Consider the following 17,120-nt stretch of genomic DNA (forward strand, 5'->3'; position numbering starts at 1 on the left):
GATAGCTCCTTTGGTGTGCCACACGACAGACGGGGGTCTCCTTGCCTCCGTGGCTTTTCCTGGCCACCATGGCTCTTTTACTGCCCTCCGGTCAACCTCCTGTGACCTCCCTCCCAACAGACACCCATTTCCATTTACTACGGTTGACTAATGAGTCTCGATGATGAAGGGTGTCACAGTCAGCTGCTCTCTATGCAGCTCCATTGAGCCTGCGGAGATGCATCGCACTCCCCAACCCACATCCTTACAACACAATTCCTTCCAAAGTGTCATCCAATTCTGCTTATAGCTGCCAAACAAGGTAAGCAGTCCTTCTCGTGCCATGGCATGCATTCTCCTCCAACAAAAAGGGAACAACACAATATGGTAAGTTACTTCCCATGCCCATATATTTCATGATTAGCCACCAGACACCATGCGGGTCCAGATCTGCCCATCTCCTGCCTGTTTTTCCCTCCAATTCTCATCTCTCAGACACCATGAATATGCCCTCTGTGAGCAAAGCCTGCTAGCTCGGGATGATGGGAACGGGTTGCCATTCACAGCTCTTGGTGCCTTGCCTTCTACTGTGGAGGTTGGTCAGTCTCAATATCATCTGCATATCTGCCAAGTTTCTGCCATACCCTCCCAATCCATCCCAGAGCCACCTAACCCAAGTCGGGGCTCAAATAATCACAGTGGACTATATACGGAAGGGTATGCGATCCCATATGAATTTTGTATACATCGGTCACCTGTTGGAGCACGACACTGGGAACCTTCCAAGGTGAGGTGAGATTTGGGAACCTCCCACCACCCCCCCCCCCCGCTTCTTCCTTCATGGCCAGTCGAGCCAAATTAGGACTCCGGGAAGAACCCTTGGGGGGGGAGCGCTTGAGCATAATACCTCAATTTCATATGTGAGGACGCCAAGCCAATTCATCCTCTCGCAAACTCATGAGCCCTTAACATGCTCTCTTTGAGTTTCCCAACATAAGTTTCTAGAGATGGCCCTGTTGAGTCTTTTGGTGGCAGTCGCAACCATAAGTCCATGGGGACCCACATCTCACGGCCAAACATCAAAAAGTTGGGGGTGCAGCGTGTGACCCCATGCTGTGCAGTACTGTAGGCCATCAGGACAAAGAGGAGGTGCTCATCCCAAACAAACTGGTATTCGGTGGAGAACAGGGCTAATTGATTCAATAAGGTCCTGCCGAATCTCTCTACCATGCACTCAGACTGGAGCTGAAGGGGAGTTGGCCTCATCTTATTAATTTGGAGGATGTGACACTGAACTCATTAGCATAGACTCAAAATTCCTGCCCTGGTCCATGTGCAGCTCCCAGGGAATCCCTCCATTAAAACAGCCATGCTTTCTGGTGTGGCAATGGATAAGCTTCTGGCCATTTGGTTAAATATTCCATTGCCACCATGGTGTACTTGTTTCCTTGGTGGGTGACCGGCAGGGGCCCTACCAAATCTACCTCCCCGCACTCAAGCGGTGCTCCCATATTATACAATGAAGGGAGGCCTTGGCCTTAATCGCAGACCCTTTCTCATCTCGGCAAAGGTCGCACGAACGTACCCAATTTTGAATTCCTATGCCAGATTTCACCCAATAGAACCTCTACCTCAATTTAGAAAGTCTCTTGTTTATGCTAAAATGCTCCATGGTCTTCGAGCCATGCACGTGCCCCATGATATTTTCCTTTAAATGGGCTGGTACCATCACTAACCAGGAAGTGGCATCGGAAGCAGGTGCTACCCACTTCCAATAAAGGATCCCATTCGTTGAAGCCACGACCTGCATTGTGCCCAATAGGTCTTTAAATGAGCTGCGAGTGGTGAAATCTCCTCCCACAAAGGTTTTCTTCCTTTCTCCAGCTAATAAAAAGAGGGCCAAAAACAGAATCCTCCCTTTGACTCTTACCCCAATCCACTTTGTCAAATTTAGGAGGTGGCTGTGGCATAGTTTGTCTGTCACTCTTGGTGCACATAGGCATGTATAATTTTGTTCCTGCTCATTTTGAATATTGGCTTTGACTTCCTATCTGTCACAGAATTTACACTGATGCTGCCAATAGGGTCGTCCAGAGAGGGCATCCGAGTTGTCGTGTGCCATTCGGGGCCAATGTTGCACTTTGAAATTGTACTGCTGCAGCTTTCAAGCCACATTGTAATTTGTCTCTTCGGTTCTTGAACTGAAGGAGCAAGGATTCCAGGCATGAACTGTCCAGATCACGAACTCCCGACTGTCAAGGTAAGGGTGAAAGTGTCCAACTGCAGACAATGAAGCCAATAGTTCTTTGCAAATAATTTATCTCAGGTCTCAAAAGAGCCTGACTGACGTAAGCAATCATTCTTTCGATGCCCTGTTGCACTTGCGACAGCAAAGCACCCAATCCTTCTTGACTTGCATCAGTGTGTAAGATGTAGTTGCCATTGTACATCAGGTAAGCCAAGACTGAGGACTCTCCCAGTTGTGGTTTAAAGTGACTGAATTCCTCAGTGCAGCTTTCTGACAATACAAAATTGGCTTTCTCCGTTGTCATGAGCCGCCAGCTGCTCATGACTCACAGAAGAACATAATCAAATGAAAAAGTATGCTTAAAAACCAAACTGGGCTCAGCTTGACCATCTTCCACAATAGATTGTCTCTTGATAAGTGCCCTACCACTAAACCATTTCCTTCTGTCCTGCCCAGCAGCTGCTAGAACCCACTCTGTCCATGGTGAGTCAACAACTACAGGTGTCAAGTCTGATCCAAAGAGTCAACCTCAAAAACTCTGGGTCCCAGTACGACCCTCGACACCAGCTCACACACCTCAATGGGCTTGGCCTCGCTCACCAGCATAGGTCAGGAACCACTCACTGGCCAAGGTCCAACCTCGCTCCGAGACTGCACAGACTTGCCCGCCAACCCACACGCCAGAAGCGAGGAGAACAAGCTCACCGGCTCAGGCTTGGCTGCCTGCACGTACACCAGAGCCATCATTGAGCATTTTTATCCCCCCCCCCCCAAAAAAAAAATATATATTGTTGCGGGCCAAGGGTCAGGTGAGAAGACCACCAAGGGTGGGGAGCTATCTCGGGTTCCCACCAGACTCCCCGGAATTGCAGGCCATCGCACACGGATAATTCCGTGATGCGGCGGGTCGCTAACCAACCGTGAATGCCAATAACTCAACCACGTGACTAACGGTCCTCCGTATAGTTTATCTGGTTACCTAAAAATAATCACGTGATCCAATAACTGGGGACACGCCCTCGGTTCGCCTTGTCCGAATCATATCACTTTACCGGATCAGATGTAGCCGAGCGACACTGCCAAGGATGTACTGGCTAAAAGGAACAAATCGTTGGGAATAAAGTCCCGGCTAGGTTAGGATACGGACCATGCTGGATCAATGAAAGAAAAGACAAAAAGGAGCTGGGAACATTTTTACAAAGGATTTATTAACAGGCAGGCGAGGAAAGGTATGTGACACAGTGAATATAGCTTTTATTGTGGTGTGTAAGAACAGATAGCAAGAAAAGTGTGGTGCGACAATAAACAAGCAACCTACAAAAGCAGATAAAAGAGCAGAGTTATTCCGATATAATTCTTCCACAATCTTAACTTGAGCGAGGATAGGCGCCATGAAACACACACACACACACACACACACACACACACACACACACACACACACACACACACACACACACACACACACACACACACACACACACACACACACACACACACACACACACAGAGTTAATGAAGAGAAGAAGGAGAGGAGATGAGGCTAATGGTTTCTCAATACCTTGCACGATTGCCCAACCGTGCCAGCAGTACGTTTTGGGGGGATGCTCCATTGGGCAATACTTCCCTGAGAGCTGGCGCGTCGTCTCTTGCTTTGTGGACTTTGTGCAGCTAGCGTCAGTCCAGAGAATGAAACGTGACCGTCAGGCGTGAAGGGGGAGACTTGCGTGGAGCCAGCAGCGAGTGGGTGGAGAAAGGCGGAGTCCGAAGCAAGTGGGCGGAGTGGCAGACAGGATCAGGTGGGTGGGTGGAATCAACGACGAGGCGGTGAAGAAAGGGCGGGGTCAGCATGCGAGTGGGCGGCGAAGGGCAGGTGGAGAAGGCGGAGTCAGCAAGCGGGTCGGTGAAGAAGGGTGGGTGGAGAAGGCGAGTTGGAGATCCAGCGTGTGAGAGAGAGAGAACGGACAGCTTCGCGATCCACCTTTTATAAACCCTGTGGTGCAGGGTGGGGGCGCCACCTCGAAGTGATGTGTCGTCACCTAAATTGGGCGCTCCGATTGGCCCCGGCCACTGCGCGGCCCTGCCATGATGGCTGGAAGCGGCTCCACTCGACTTCTGGCAAGATGGTTCCAAGCTGAAGAATCGTCTCGCTCCGAATCACATGACATGAATCGCCTTGCACCGAACTCCATGTCATACCCCGGTGACCCGTGATTGGGGATGTGGTTAATGTGCCTACTATGTGGTGCACCACGCGGTCCGAGAGATGCGGCCGCACAGCATGCCTCTGCCGGGTAGCAACTACATAGAGGAGGAGGAGCGGGAGGATGTCTGCCATCCGCGGGAGACATTTGTGGCCGTCGTGGTGAGCGAAGACTAATGGTAAGACGTTATTGTAACACCATGTGCAGACCTGACAAAAAATGTGTGCAATTCATGCCCTGTTCTGTACGATGATAAAGTATCACGGGCTGCGCGTGAGTCCGCCATTGTACATGTGATCAGCGCGTGGGTCTGCCCGCCATTGAGCATGCCCCGTAAAGTGCGCGTGGGTCCGCCATTGTACATGTGATCAGCCCGTGGATCCACCCGCCATCGAGCATGCCCCGTACAGTGCACGCGGGTCCACCATTGTCCACATGGTCATCGCGTGGGTCCACCCTTCATCGAGCATCGTGTTTGCGATTATCAGAGGCGGTGGGGTACATTAATGAAATAACTGACTGGGAACCACTGTATGTTGGCTGCTATTGGCGTTGGAGGAATGCGGTTTCCAGAACCGCAACAATATATTTCAGAGCATTTGACTGGTAGCTTCGCTTTTCATCTGCTTGATGATAGCATTTGATATTGAATCTTTGCACTGCAAGAGGTCCTTCTGGGGCTGCAGTCATGACTTCGCCATGATGGTGTCATCATGGCATTCATCCAGATCAGATAACTTCATCAAATATATTCATTGAACTCCCGACTGCTAAAGATAATGGTGATGCCTCCTGCTTGTGGTTGGCGGGGCAGAAAACAATGTGTCCATGAGCAGATGGCACGAGCAGGTCCCAGATCGTGCAGAAAAGCAAAGACATCACAGTTTCTCCATACATGTTCCTTCTCAGATGATTTCGTCACAAGAACGATTTAGGTTTCGGGGCCATATCCTTTTCACATTAAAAAAAAAAATTGCAGAATTTTCGGACCCCTTCTCAACTCTCCTTGTACACGATACATCTGGTCTCATTTCTCCTATCTCAACCAAAATCTTTCTGCATTCTCTTCTTACACTCCCGTACTTCTTTTCCCTCTGCTATCATAATAATTTTTGCCAATATATTTCCACAATTCATCTCCTCTCCCATGTGCGTTTTTTAATTTTTTTTTTTTTTTACACCTCCTTGAGGCTCGTATGAGAGCTAGCACACAACACAAAGCAAGGGGGACATGAGACAAGAGGGGTGGGAGTGGGAAGGACAAAACAGAGGGGAACGGAAACATTAGATCTGTGGAAGGGAGAGGAATGGGGCAGGGAACATGGGGTATACAAGATGGACATTACAGGGACTTTCAGGAAGGAAAGCAGGGAATTTGAAGGAGGTGGGTCTGGGGGCGAATTAACGGGGTTAGAAACGATAGAGGATTTGGATGGGGGACGATAGATGGTGATGAACAGCTGTTTTGAAGGCCTGGAGGGAAGAATGGGATTGAACAGAGTCAGGGAGTTTATTCCAAAGGCGGGAAAAGAGAGGAATGAAAGAGTGAAGGTGAGCAGTCATTCGTGATTTTGGTAGTTTTACCAGAAGGGGGATGTTGGCGGACCTTGAGCACCCTGCGGAAATATGGTGGGTTCAAATCGCAGACACAGCCGGGGGGGGGGGGAGCGGGACCAGAGAGGAGATGACAGAAGACAGAAAGACCACCGACCTGCCTGCGATGAGAGAGTGAAAGGCACAAAGACTCAGCCTCATCGTGGGAGATGCCAATGATCCAAAATGCCTTGGTTTCCCTGGAGAGGAAACTAGAAGACAGAAAGACCAACGACCTGCCTGCGGTGAGAGAATGAAAGGCCCAAAGACTCAGCCTCATCGCGGGAGATGCCAATGATCCGAAATGCCTTGGTTTCCACAGTGTGAAGCCGAGAAAGGTGGGAGGCAGGAGCACCAGCCCAGAAGGGAGAGCGGAACTCCATCAGGCTGCGGATGAAAGCTTTGTATGTGGTCAGGAGCTCAGATGGGCCAAGGAATGACTTTGCATGACGGAGGATTGCCAGTCGGCGACTGGCTTTGGAGGACACGTTGGAAATGTGGCTTTCCCAGGAAAAACCTTGCCAGATAATGAGACCCAGAAGCTTGAAAAAAAAAAGACTTATTCCAGAGGATTGTTGAGAAAGTGGATGGGGGGATTTGCCAAACGGTCCTTTCGGAGAGACATAGTGAGAGTGTGAGATTTGTCCGGATTGAAAGACATGTTCCACGTGTTGGACCAGTTTGTGATTTTATCCAGATCTGCAGTGAGCGAAGAAGCTGCTGCTTGCCGGTCTGAGGGATGACAGATGGCACAACAGAGGGTGGAGTCATCAGCAAAGAGATAAAGAGAATTTTCCAGAGTCGGAGAGATCGTTGATGAAAACCAGAAAAAGAACAGGGCCCAGAGCGCTACCTTGAGGAACTCCAGCCTGGACAGGAAGAGGGGATGACAGAACTCCATTTAGGGCCACTCGTTGACTGCGACAGGAGAGGAAGTCTGCGAGCCATGAGTGGAGATGGCCTTGGATACCATAAGACGAGAGTTTGGTGAGCAGGGCAGGGTGCCAGACTGTGTCAAAAGCACGTGATATGTCTCGGGATATGGCTCTGATTTCATGTCTGGCATTGAGGACCTCCATCAATTGTTGGGGCTTCTGCAGAAGCAGCATATCCAGGGTAGAGTGACCTGGTCTGAAACCAAATTGATGATCGGTAATAAAGCCATTGGAGAAGAGTAAATATTTAATGTCTGAAGCGATGATGGATTCCATAACCTTGCTGATGATTGGGAGAAGGCAGATTGGTCTGTAGTTGCAGGGATCTGTTTTTGCACCTTTTTATGCAGGGCAGTAATGTTTGCTGATTTCCAAGCAGATGGCAGATGACCTTGAGCAAATGAGAGGGTGAGTGGAACAGAGAGAGGGTGAGCAAGTGCAGAGGAGCAGGTTTTTAGGACACGTGAGCTGATACCATCTGGACCGGTTGCAGAATCTGAGTCGAGGTTTGACAGCAAGCTCTTCACTTTGTGAGAAGAAAAGGACACAAAGTTCAGGGACAGTTGGGTGCGACTGGGTAAGGTGGATACAGAAAGTGATGGGTTATGGACACAATATTTAGCTGCAAACACCGAGTTTCGGCATTCAGCCTTTTCACGTTCGGTATCAGCAGTGCGGCCATTTGAGGTAAGGGAGGGGATGGAGGGGGAACATACACCAGAAACAGATTTGATTAGATACCACCAGGATTTGGAGGAGGGAGAGAGGTTTGAGAGTTCAGACTTGAGCTTAGAAAGATGTTCTTTTCTGGCTCTCCTGAGGGTAGATACACACTTGTACCGAGATTTATGGAAGGAACTGAGATTACCCGCAGTTGGGTTTGGGTTTGAGTTTACCCGCAGTTGGGTTTGTTTCAGGACAACTGCGTCACCACAACCTTCAGTAAACCATGGGCGGGAGGAGGACAACTGAAGACGAGACAGGATAAATCTGTGTACGAGGAAGACCAAGTCTCTTTGAAAGAATTCCCAGGATGAGTTGATGTTGGAGAAAGTAGCGATGGGAGACCAGTCTCAAAGTTTGATGGCTGCTTGGAGACCCTGCCAGTCGGCTTGATTGAAATGCCAGACTCGACGGTGCCGAGAAGGTTCTCTGATAATAGTCAGAGATGTCCACTTTGACAAGGACGTGGTCAGAAGAACCGATTGGAGCAAAGGAAGAACAGCAGATATTTTCAGGGAAATTTGTCAAAATCAGATCCAGAAGAGATGGAGTACTGTTGGTTGAGATCCGGGTTGGGAAATTGACCGATTGAGTCAGTCCCAATGAGTCGCAGAAAGCTTTTGCAGAAGTGCCATGACAGGTGAGAGAGGTACCCACACCTAGCCAACTGGCATGATGACAATTGAAGTCGCCACATATGAGGAAGAGAGAGTTTGGATGAGAAGATAGAATCTGGTCCATGTTTTCGGATAGTGAGGTGAAAATGGAGTCATTACTGTTAGGTGGACGGTACAGTACACATATAAACATGATGTGGGAGTGGAGGGGAAGCCTTAGTCAGAGTTATTCCTGGGGGTGTGGGGGAGTGAAGGCAGTGCATGGAGAGTGAGGAATGGAGTCTTTGATGAAGAGAGCAACTCCTCCACCAGGACGAGGCTCAATTCTATCATACCTTAGGAGGGAGGGAGTAACCAAGGAGTGATACTTTAGAGTCGGAGAAGTCTTGAGGGAGGAAAGTTTCTGTTAAGCAGATTATTTCTGGTTTGTCAGTGGCAACCTGTATGGAAAGATCTGTAAGGTTGGAGCGAAGGCTCCAAATATTTGAGGTCCACACTGTTAATGAAGAGGGAGGGAGGAGGCTTTGGGTGCAAGGGATGGGAAGGGAGGGGGAGAGTAGGACAAGGGAGGAGGGGAGAGAGGTAAGGAGAGTTGTTCAATGAGTGTGGGGGATTGCAGAATAGCTTGGGGAGGGGGCCGGATGAGGAGAAAAGGCTCTTTGGTGCTGGGGGAGAGGGGGGCAGAAGGAAGTTGAGGATTTGAGGAGGTGCAGTGCTGATATGGAGGTGAGAGGGCAGGGGAAGGAGGCAGCTTTGTGGATGAGAGGGGGGCAACTTTGAGAAGGGGGAGGAAGGGGGGTGAATGGTGGGACAGGGGGAGTGGGGAGAGTTGAGGGAGAAAGGTGAGGGGGGAGTTTTTGAGAAAGGTGAGAGGGAGGCTTGGAGGGAGAAGAGTGTGATGGTTGCTTTGAGTGGATGTGATCAATACAAACGCCAACATGGATGTGAACGAATCCCCGTGAAAGAAAACAGCATAAAGCCAACAATTGCAAATCGATGTTGGAAAATGAAACTGCTGAAAGTTAATTACCGTCCGCGGGACGGATCATAGTCAGCTTAAAATACGGTGCAAAAGGAAATGTCCCACGGATGCAGGTTGGCGATCGGCTTTGTGTGTTGTTGAAATGACAGGTAATTATTGCCTTGTGAGAGGGATGCAAGGAGAAGATAATTGCACAATTAGAAAGGAATTCCAGAAACAGAAAGCTGATGGAAGTGTCATTAAAACGGCTGCACCCTGGCAGGAATGGGTTGATGAAAACAAGATGGTGTTCGAAAATGACAGACGAAGAATGCACGGATGAATAAACATGGGAAGATGAAGGAAATTGCCTGGCTTGCTTCTAGCCTCTTTTGCCACCACTATAATCACACAACAACAGTTTCTTCCTTCCCTCCTTCCACACCATCACGCACAACCTCATAGCCACCTGCATGCATGCTATGAACATTTAACATCCATATTTTTCCTCCTACACCATTCGTATATTCCTTTTGGAAATCCAAACAGGCCAGAATGTGCACCACTGATGACATGTTGGTAGGCCACTGTTGGGGCTTTAGTATAGTCATCAAATTCAAACGATGAGCAGAAAAGTGTCGGTAACAAATATGGTGAGAAGTAATGCATCATGCTGCAACCAACTTGCATATAATGGAAATTAGGAGAGACAGTGAAGAAAAAGGGTACCGAGAGCTCTGGTTGAATTCATGATCGAGTGAAATGAGTCACACAGTAATGACTCACTCAATGCTTGGAATGAGGTGTCACAACGAGTGGGATGGAATGAGGGCGAGTGGTTTAGTAAGAACAGAGGTGTTGAAGCTCAGATGGATGTGATTTGTTACGCGACTGAAGCCAAAAGAAAAACATACCCCATTGTTTGCAAATTGTGAATCTGCTCTGTTGCACACGTGTCATGGAAACGAACAAACAAGCTTGTCCCATCTCATGCAGTCTCTCAGCTATTATTCGAGGAACAAGTTACAGCACTGACTGGCTCTAGATTGGTTTCATTATCATGTGACATTTCAGCATTGAGACCACAGTTTGGTAAGCTCCCAAGCAGGATTTAGTCATGATGATAAAAAAAACCCCAATATAATCACTGCATATACCAAGTATCCTGAGTTCAAATCCCCATTGGCTGTTGAATTAATACCAGGTGGGGTTGACTCTGCCCGTAATCCTTCCGAGGTCAGCAAAATGAGTGCCAGCTTGCTGGTATACTGTGTCGGAGTGGCGAGCTGTCCAGAATTGTGCCCAATAACCAAGGAGACTGCTTAGGCAGCACCAATGCTCTGCACATAGTATGGTTCCGATAAATGGATGAATGGATGGATATACCAAGTGAAGTACATCTGTATATGTGCTTGCAAAATAGAAATGAAAAGTGAGGAAAAACGTATTTAAAACCAAAATATTGCACAACACATGCACATGTTCATGTGCTTGGAGAGCAAACAACAAGGAAGGGGGGAGGAGGGGGTGGGGGCAATTACTTGGAATGATAAAGAGATAAACCAAACTTTGATAATGACTGTACCTCTCAACCAAAGGTGTTCAACACGAGGGCCCAGGATGTTGTCCCAATGTGTCAGCGTGGCAGCCTTCAGAGGGCAATTTCCAGAAAATTCTGGATCGGTCTCCTCCAAAAGCGTGACGTTTGGAACAGCAGCCTCGGACGAGCATAGGGCTTCCCACACACTCATGCCTGGCCCAAAACGTGTCTGCTGCCTTTTAGGCCAATTCTGGCCTGGTCTAACATCAGCTTCCTAAACTCACCATTGCCATAGATTCAAAAACCTCATGCATTTCAAATCAGGTTTCGGCTAACACACACTAATCTGTTGGGAAATCCTCCTACTTCTTCATTTTTATTCCTTTCCAACGTTGTGCCAACACATTCCCCATTATAACTCCCACCTAAAACCTCCTCTTCTTCTCTTCTTCCTCTTGCCTTTCCCCCACCCCTATCCCCACCCAACCACAACCCTCAGCTACCAGGAGCTACAGATTTTTGCACAGAAATTTATATTTTCAACTTTATTACTTTCAAAGCCAATTCTCAAACAGCATTATATTTATCTTCGAAAAGCCCTTCTTTCTTTCACCATGATTCTTCCTACTCCCAGAAGAAGAAAAAAAAAACACCCAAAACCATACAAGGTCTGTGCGTACGCTCTTTCAACTATGTCGAGCATGCCGAGTACATGGTCTTGACGCAGGAATCCATCGGAGCAACATATCAATGGCAGGACATGAACGGCACAATAGGAATTCTGGCGAACAAGAACAACAAAGACAAATAATTAAATATAAGCAATTACTTCTGTTCATAATTAACAAGGAATAACAGTTGACAGTGCATCACGTGAGAGGCTAATGCGCCCTTTCTGCAGTAACTCGGAAATCATTACATTTCACATGCAGAATCAAAAATAATATGAATGGCAAATATTTATTAATTATCGACACGCAGGCTGGCAGAATTACAACTTGCACTGTTCTCCACTGAAGAATTGGTAAATAAGTGCACGTGATTAATAATCACAAGGGACACACTTGATATTGAGGAAATGATGCGCAAGAGCGAAACGTGCAGCATATTGGGCAAACTTCCCTCTTTCACCACGGCCTGTCAGCAAATTTCCTTTCAAAGCACACAACCTGGCACAAATTGGCTTCCTCTCGCTAACCATTGCTTTGCCACGAGTTTCTGCCTCATGACTATGTGTAAGGCATAACTGATAAATAATCCAGAAACACGACTTCTTCAACTAGGACAGTGTTTGTTCAGAAAAGTCACCCGACGACAAAGTAAAAAGGTCACAAAATCTTTGCTGACATCTTGTTTGTAAAACATTATAAATAAATAGTGATACTATTTATCACTTTGGGAAGTTGGAAAGTGTTGCAAGGTTGACATGGACTATGTATTCCAGATAGAAAAGTCAAAATAAGTATTGGGATCCTGATGAAGCTTCATCTACATTTTCGAGGTATTCCCCTGCGACACATAATACTTGTGCCATCAATGACTGGAGTCGTGCTTTGAGGACAATGTCTTCATCATTTATAAACTTCAATGTCTTCATCATTTATAAACTTCAATGTCTTCATCATTTATAAACTTGATGTGACCCAGACATTCCTTGAGTGGTCCAAAGAGATGAAATTTACCGGTAATATGTCTGGACTGTATGAAGGACGATTTAGAACTTCACTGGAATACCTAGGTCCTTTAAGGTCTGGTGGATGGTTGAAGACCTCTTTTGGTGGCCACATTGTCAAGGGATTATTCAATTTTAGGTGAGAATTATTGTTTTCACACTTCCAATACTGATAGCCAATTATTCTGCAATATGGGATTTTCAAAACAACGTATTAATGCAAACGAGGCATTTTTCCATTTGCATGTTTGAGGAGATGGAAAGAAGTCCTCCTCGGATTCAAAGTATCAACCTTCACTTCAGTAAGAGATCACAGTTCATGGACCAAGCTATTCAGCTTTGTTGTTCTCATAGTTTTGTTCCGAGAGCTCTTTTCAGGATCCCAGCCTACGTCCAATTGTAGTTCGTTTGTAGTAATATTCCTTGGGATGGTTTTCAAAATCTCAGTGAGGTTCTTCTTTATTATTCCTGTTGCTCCAATTATCACTGGTGGTGCAATTTTGATGCTCTTCAACTTCTAAGATCTCTTGATATCATTTTTGAGGTCCTGGTATCTGGTCATTTTCTTGATTTCTGTGTTATTTAAGCCAAAATTGCTGGGAACCATACTGATATCTAAATCAACACTGCAGTCTTTTCCTTTTTCTTCCTGAGTGCTATGTCCGGTCACAATGCTTTGTTTTCTATGTTCACGCTCAATGGGATCATCAGGTCGTACGTGAGCATGATGTCCATATTTTCAATGATTGCCCTTGGTTCATGTTTCCATGAGTTTTCTGGAACTGGGATGTTGAAATTTTTACAGATGTGCCAACGAATCACTTTGCATATTTTGTTGTTCCGTTGTGTATAAAGTTGTTCTGATAATCGCTAATTTATCAGTTGTTATCTTTAACTGTTATCTTTAAATTGTTTATCAATTATCAGTTGTTCTGATAATTTGCATCCCGAAAGCAGGTGACCAGTACTTTCTGGTTCCGTCTTGCAGAATCTCCACTTGTCTGTCTGGCTCAACCGCACCATCTTTTTAAATCCATTGGTGTCATGTCCTTAATCATGGGCATTCATTATTTGTTTTCCGTCCCAGTGGAGCTGACCTCTTCTTATCCATTCCAATAAACCTTCTTTGTCGATCCCAACCTTGGTCCAATTATTTTTTGTATTTTCCTGCTCTTTTGTCTTTCTCCCAGTTGTTGGTGTATATTTGTTGATATTTCTTTTTATTTATTTATTTTGTCTCTTTTGCAATTGTTAGGGCTGTATTTGAAGCGGTTTCATTTTCCTGTGCGGTATCTTCTATTCACACCTGTTTTTGGAAATTCCTTGCAAAGTGAGTTAGGGATACTTTTTCAGGTTTGTTGTGTTCACGTTTGTTTACAAATTGAATCCGATAGTCTGTTGATAATTTCACAGACTCGGCTAGTCTTACACTCGTCACTCTGTGCACCTGGTTGAGTTCCATCAGGCTGCTCCCTCACTCTCGTCTCGGCAGGTACATTCTCAGGATGCACTGGTTTTGTGGAACATTTTGTGGATGGTAAGGAGTTTTCTTGTTTTGATGTCTAATATTGATTTCTCATTTGGACCACTTTGTTTTTCCATAGCTGTAATGGAACACTGGTACTGCGAGTTGGTTAATAGCTTTGATTTTGTTTCTTGGGGAGAGGTACATTTTCAGGATCTGCTTTGTTCTACATAGGTATTTTTTGGCTATTGTTTTGTGCATTTGTTGGTGACATATTTGGTGGCCTTCTTCTACTCCGATGTATTTGTATGATGCTTCGTTTTATAACTGCTGTATTGTTGTTTCAAGGTAAATTTTTATGTTGTCTATATTTGTTGGTTTACCTGGTATAAATGTGCACTTGGCACACTTATCTCATCCTAATCCCATTTGAATATTCTCAGAGAATCATTTTACAATACAAGTTTTAGCTGTTCGGTCAATATTTCGTCATTCGGTGCGAACCTTTAAATCATCCATGCACAGTAGATGTGTCACTTTTTCTGTTTCTTTGGATGTTCTTCTGTTGGTTGTTATGGTATATCCGTGTTCCTGTGACCTCCACCACCGAAGGTGAAGGAGGTTATGTTTTCACCCCTATCTGTCTGTTTGTGTGCAGGATATCTCAAAAAGTTGTGGATGGATTTGGACAAAATTTGGTGGGCAGGTTGGGTGTTGTGACAAGGACGAACCGATTAGATTTTCATGAAGATCTGGATCTGGCTCCGACTACAACAATTTTTAAAGTGATTATTCACCAATGAGAGATTCGGCCAAAAATGATATACAGCACATCTCAAAAAGTTGTGGATGGATTCGGACGAAACTTGGTGGACATATTGTGTATGCGACAAGGAAGAATTGATTAAATTTTGGTGAAGATCCGAATTCGGATCTGAATACGAGAATTATTTATTTTTAAAGTGATTCTTCACCATTGAGAGATAGAGCCAAAAACGATATACAGCAAGATGTTTCAAAAATGTATTGGGCCCAATATGTTCTCGTTAATCAGGCATGATGTGGCGGAGGTATGCGCTCTCCCGAGTGCCCTTCTAGTTTGTTGATGAGGTTACTCAGTGGGTCCAGAGCCAGACAAAACAAGAGGGCTGTATGTTTTCCCTCTTGTTTTGTTCCCCCTCTTGTTTTGTCTGGCTCTGGACCCACTGAGTAACCTCATCAACAAACTCTTGACTGTCTCCTTGGACGATCCCACACTGTATCTTCACATCTGGTATTTCGATATTTCCTTCTGAGTGCTGTAATGTCAATGTGGTATTCCAGAGCTCTACTGCTTTCTCAATCAGTTTGATTATTTGGGGATTGATGTTGTATATTTGCATGCATTTTATCACCAACGAATGTGGGACACTGTTGAAAGTTTTCTTATAGTCCATCCAGGCGCTGGACAATTTGGTTCTCTGCATTTTGCGATTTTTAAGAGCAGCCTTGTTCAGTAGTAGGTGGTCAATTTTTCCATAACAACCTCTCTTACATCCCTTTTGTTCTGCCTCCAAACCTCCTTGTTGGGTTCGGTGATGGTACATCATTTCTGTAATGATTCCTGTTCGAAGTTTGTGTGTTGTCGGTCGGCATGTTATTGGCCGGTATTTGTGAGGAAGTTGGGTTTTTTCAGATTTTGGGATGAGAAATGTGTTTCCTTATACGAGCCACTCATCCACTTGCTTTTCCTCATAGGATCAGTTCATTTAATGTCCTGACATCGTCATTGTGGAGAGCATCAAGTTGTTTTAGCCAGAGATTTGGAATGCCATCTCGGCCTGTGCTTTTAAAGTTTGGCATTCTTTGAAGTTGTTTTCTAATTTTTTCTTCATTGATAATAATCACTAGGGGCATTTCCTCTAGATGTTGCTTCCTCTTTTCCAAGTCTGGGATCCATTCTGCTTCCTTGTTATGTTTCATTTTATCTTCAAACATTCCTTTCCAGAATTTTTCCAGCTTTTCTTTGTCAGGAGGAGTTGTGACACATTCTGCTTTTGTTTCCCTAATTTGCGGAAGAATCTCTTCGGGTTACTCTCAAACATGTGGTTTTGATTTCTCCTGTTGTTTGTTTCCTCATAGTTTTTGTTTTTATCTTCCTTGCTATCATTTCTAGTTTGAGCTTGTTTTCAGCACCCAAGCAATCGAGGTCTTCACTCTTCGATTTTGTATTTGGTTATTATTCTTTGGATTTTTTTTTTTTTTGGAAGATTTGGGCTTCTGTTCCCTTTCCTGAACTGTTGTATCTATCTGACCGACTTCCCTGCTCAGTTGCTCTCTTTGTGTCTCTAATCTCTGCTTCCACCGTGGGATTTGGCTTGTATTTGTCGGGCCTGGTTTTTTTGTTTTGTTTTTTTGTTTTTTTTCCACCTCTTCTGGTGTTGTTTGCCCGTTACTTTTTCTTGAATGAACAGTGCTGCTGCAAAACACACGATATTCATTTATTTCAAGGTAGATGATTTTGAAATCATTTTTCCAACTGAATGGTGCAAAACAAAATGAGATCTTCTCAACTGCAGATCAGCAAGCTAACTTTTAACTCCAAGCAAAATCGGGTATTCAATCATAACTCCAACAGACATCAAGTCTTTCTTCTTTTAAAACAGCCTGATGCTTTTCATCGCGGTGAGCATACTTCAAATCGATGTTCCGTTGATTCCATCTATCAAACTCTGACTACCAGTTTAGATTCCGTTCAGGTCACGTAACTATGCACAACAATATGTGGCTATCGTTGGAACCATCCCCTCCCCTCTTCCAATTGAGGCTAGATTTCAAGGTAGTACCGTGGGACCAATCCTGTTCCTCCTCTACTTAAAACGACTTCTTTAATGCTCTGGAAACCCTCTTTTATTTTATGCAGATTTATACACACAGTGCTGCACAGTGCCCAATCTCACCAATAAGTAAATAGAAACTGTGCCTCTCTCCGCTGCTCTTGAAATGGTCAGACACTGGTCTGACAAAATGAACATCTCTTTCAATCCAGAGAAATCGCTCAGCCTCACCCTATAGGTCTGGAAGGATTGTCGAACGAACCCACCCATTTCCCTGGTCAGACACTGGAAAAGGTTCAGTCTCATTAACTTCGAAGCCTCAACATCAGCCACGACCTATCTCCGGCTTATCAGATAGTCAAGGTGG

General features: G+C 45.5%; 1 protein-coding gene across 3 annotated transcripts in view; it reads right to left on the reverse strand.

Annotated features, from left to right (window-relative positions):
• The window catches only part of C9orf72 (C9orf72-SMCR8 complex subunit), a 50,544-nt gene that overhangs the window by 31,565 nt on the left and 1,859 nt on the right, over positions 1-17,120 (reverse strand). For all 3 annotated transcript variants that reach the window (XM_085885631.1, XM_085885633.1, XM_085885634.1), the window contains exon 2: positions 10,846-11,581. In XM_085885631.1, the coding sequence (XP_085741757.1) occupies positions 10,846-11,011 (166 nt within the window). In that variant the 5' untranslated portion in view covers positions 11,012-11,581. The remainder of the gene's footprint in view (positions 1-10,845; positions 11,582-17,120) is intronic.

The sequence above is a fragment of the Eptatretus burgeri genome, chromosome 6 (genome assembly GCF_056783735.1).
Source record: "Eptatretus burgeri isolate ZD-2024b chromosome 6, Ebu_testis_v1, whole genome shotgun sequence".
NCBI classification, from domain to species: Eukaryota; Metazoa; Chordata; class Myxini; order Myxiniformes; family Myxinidae; genus Eptatretus; species Eptatretus burgeri.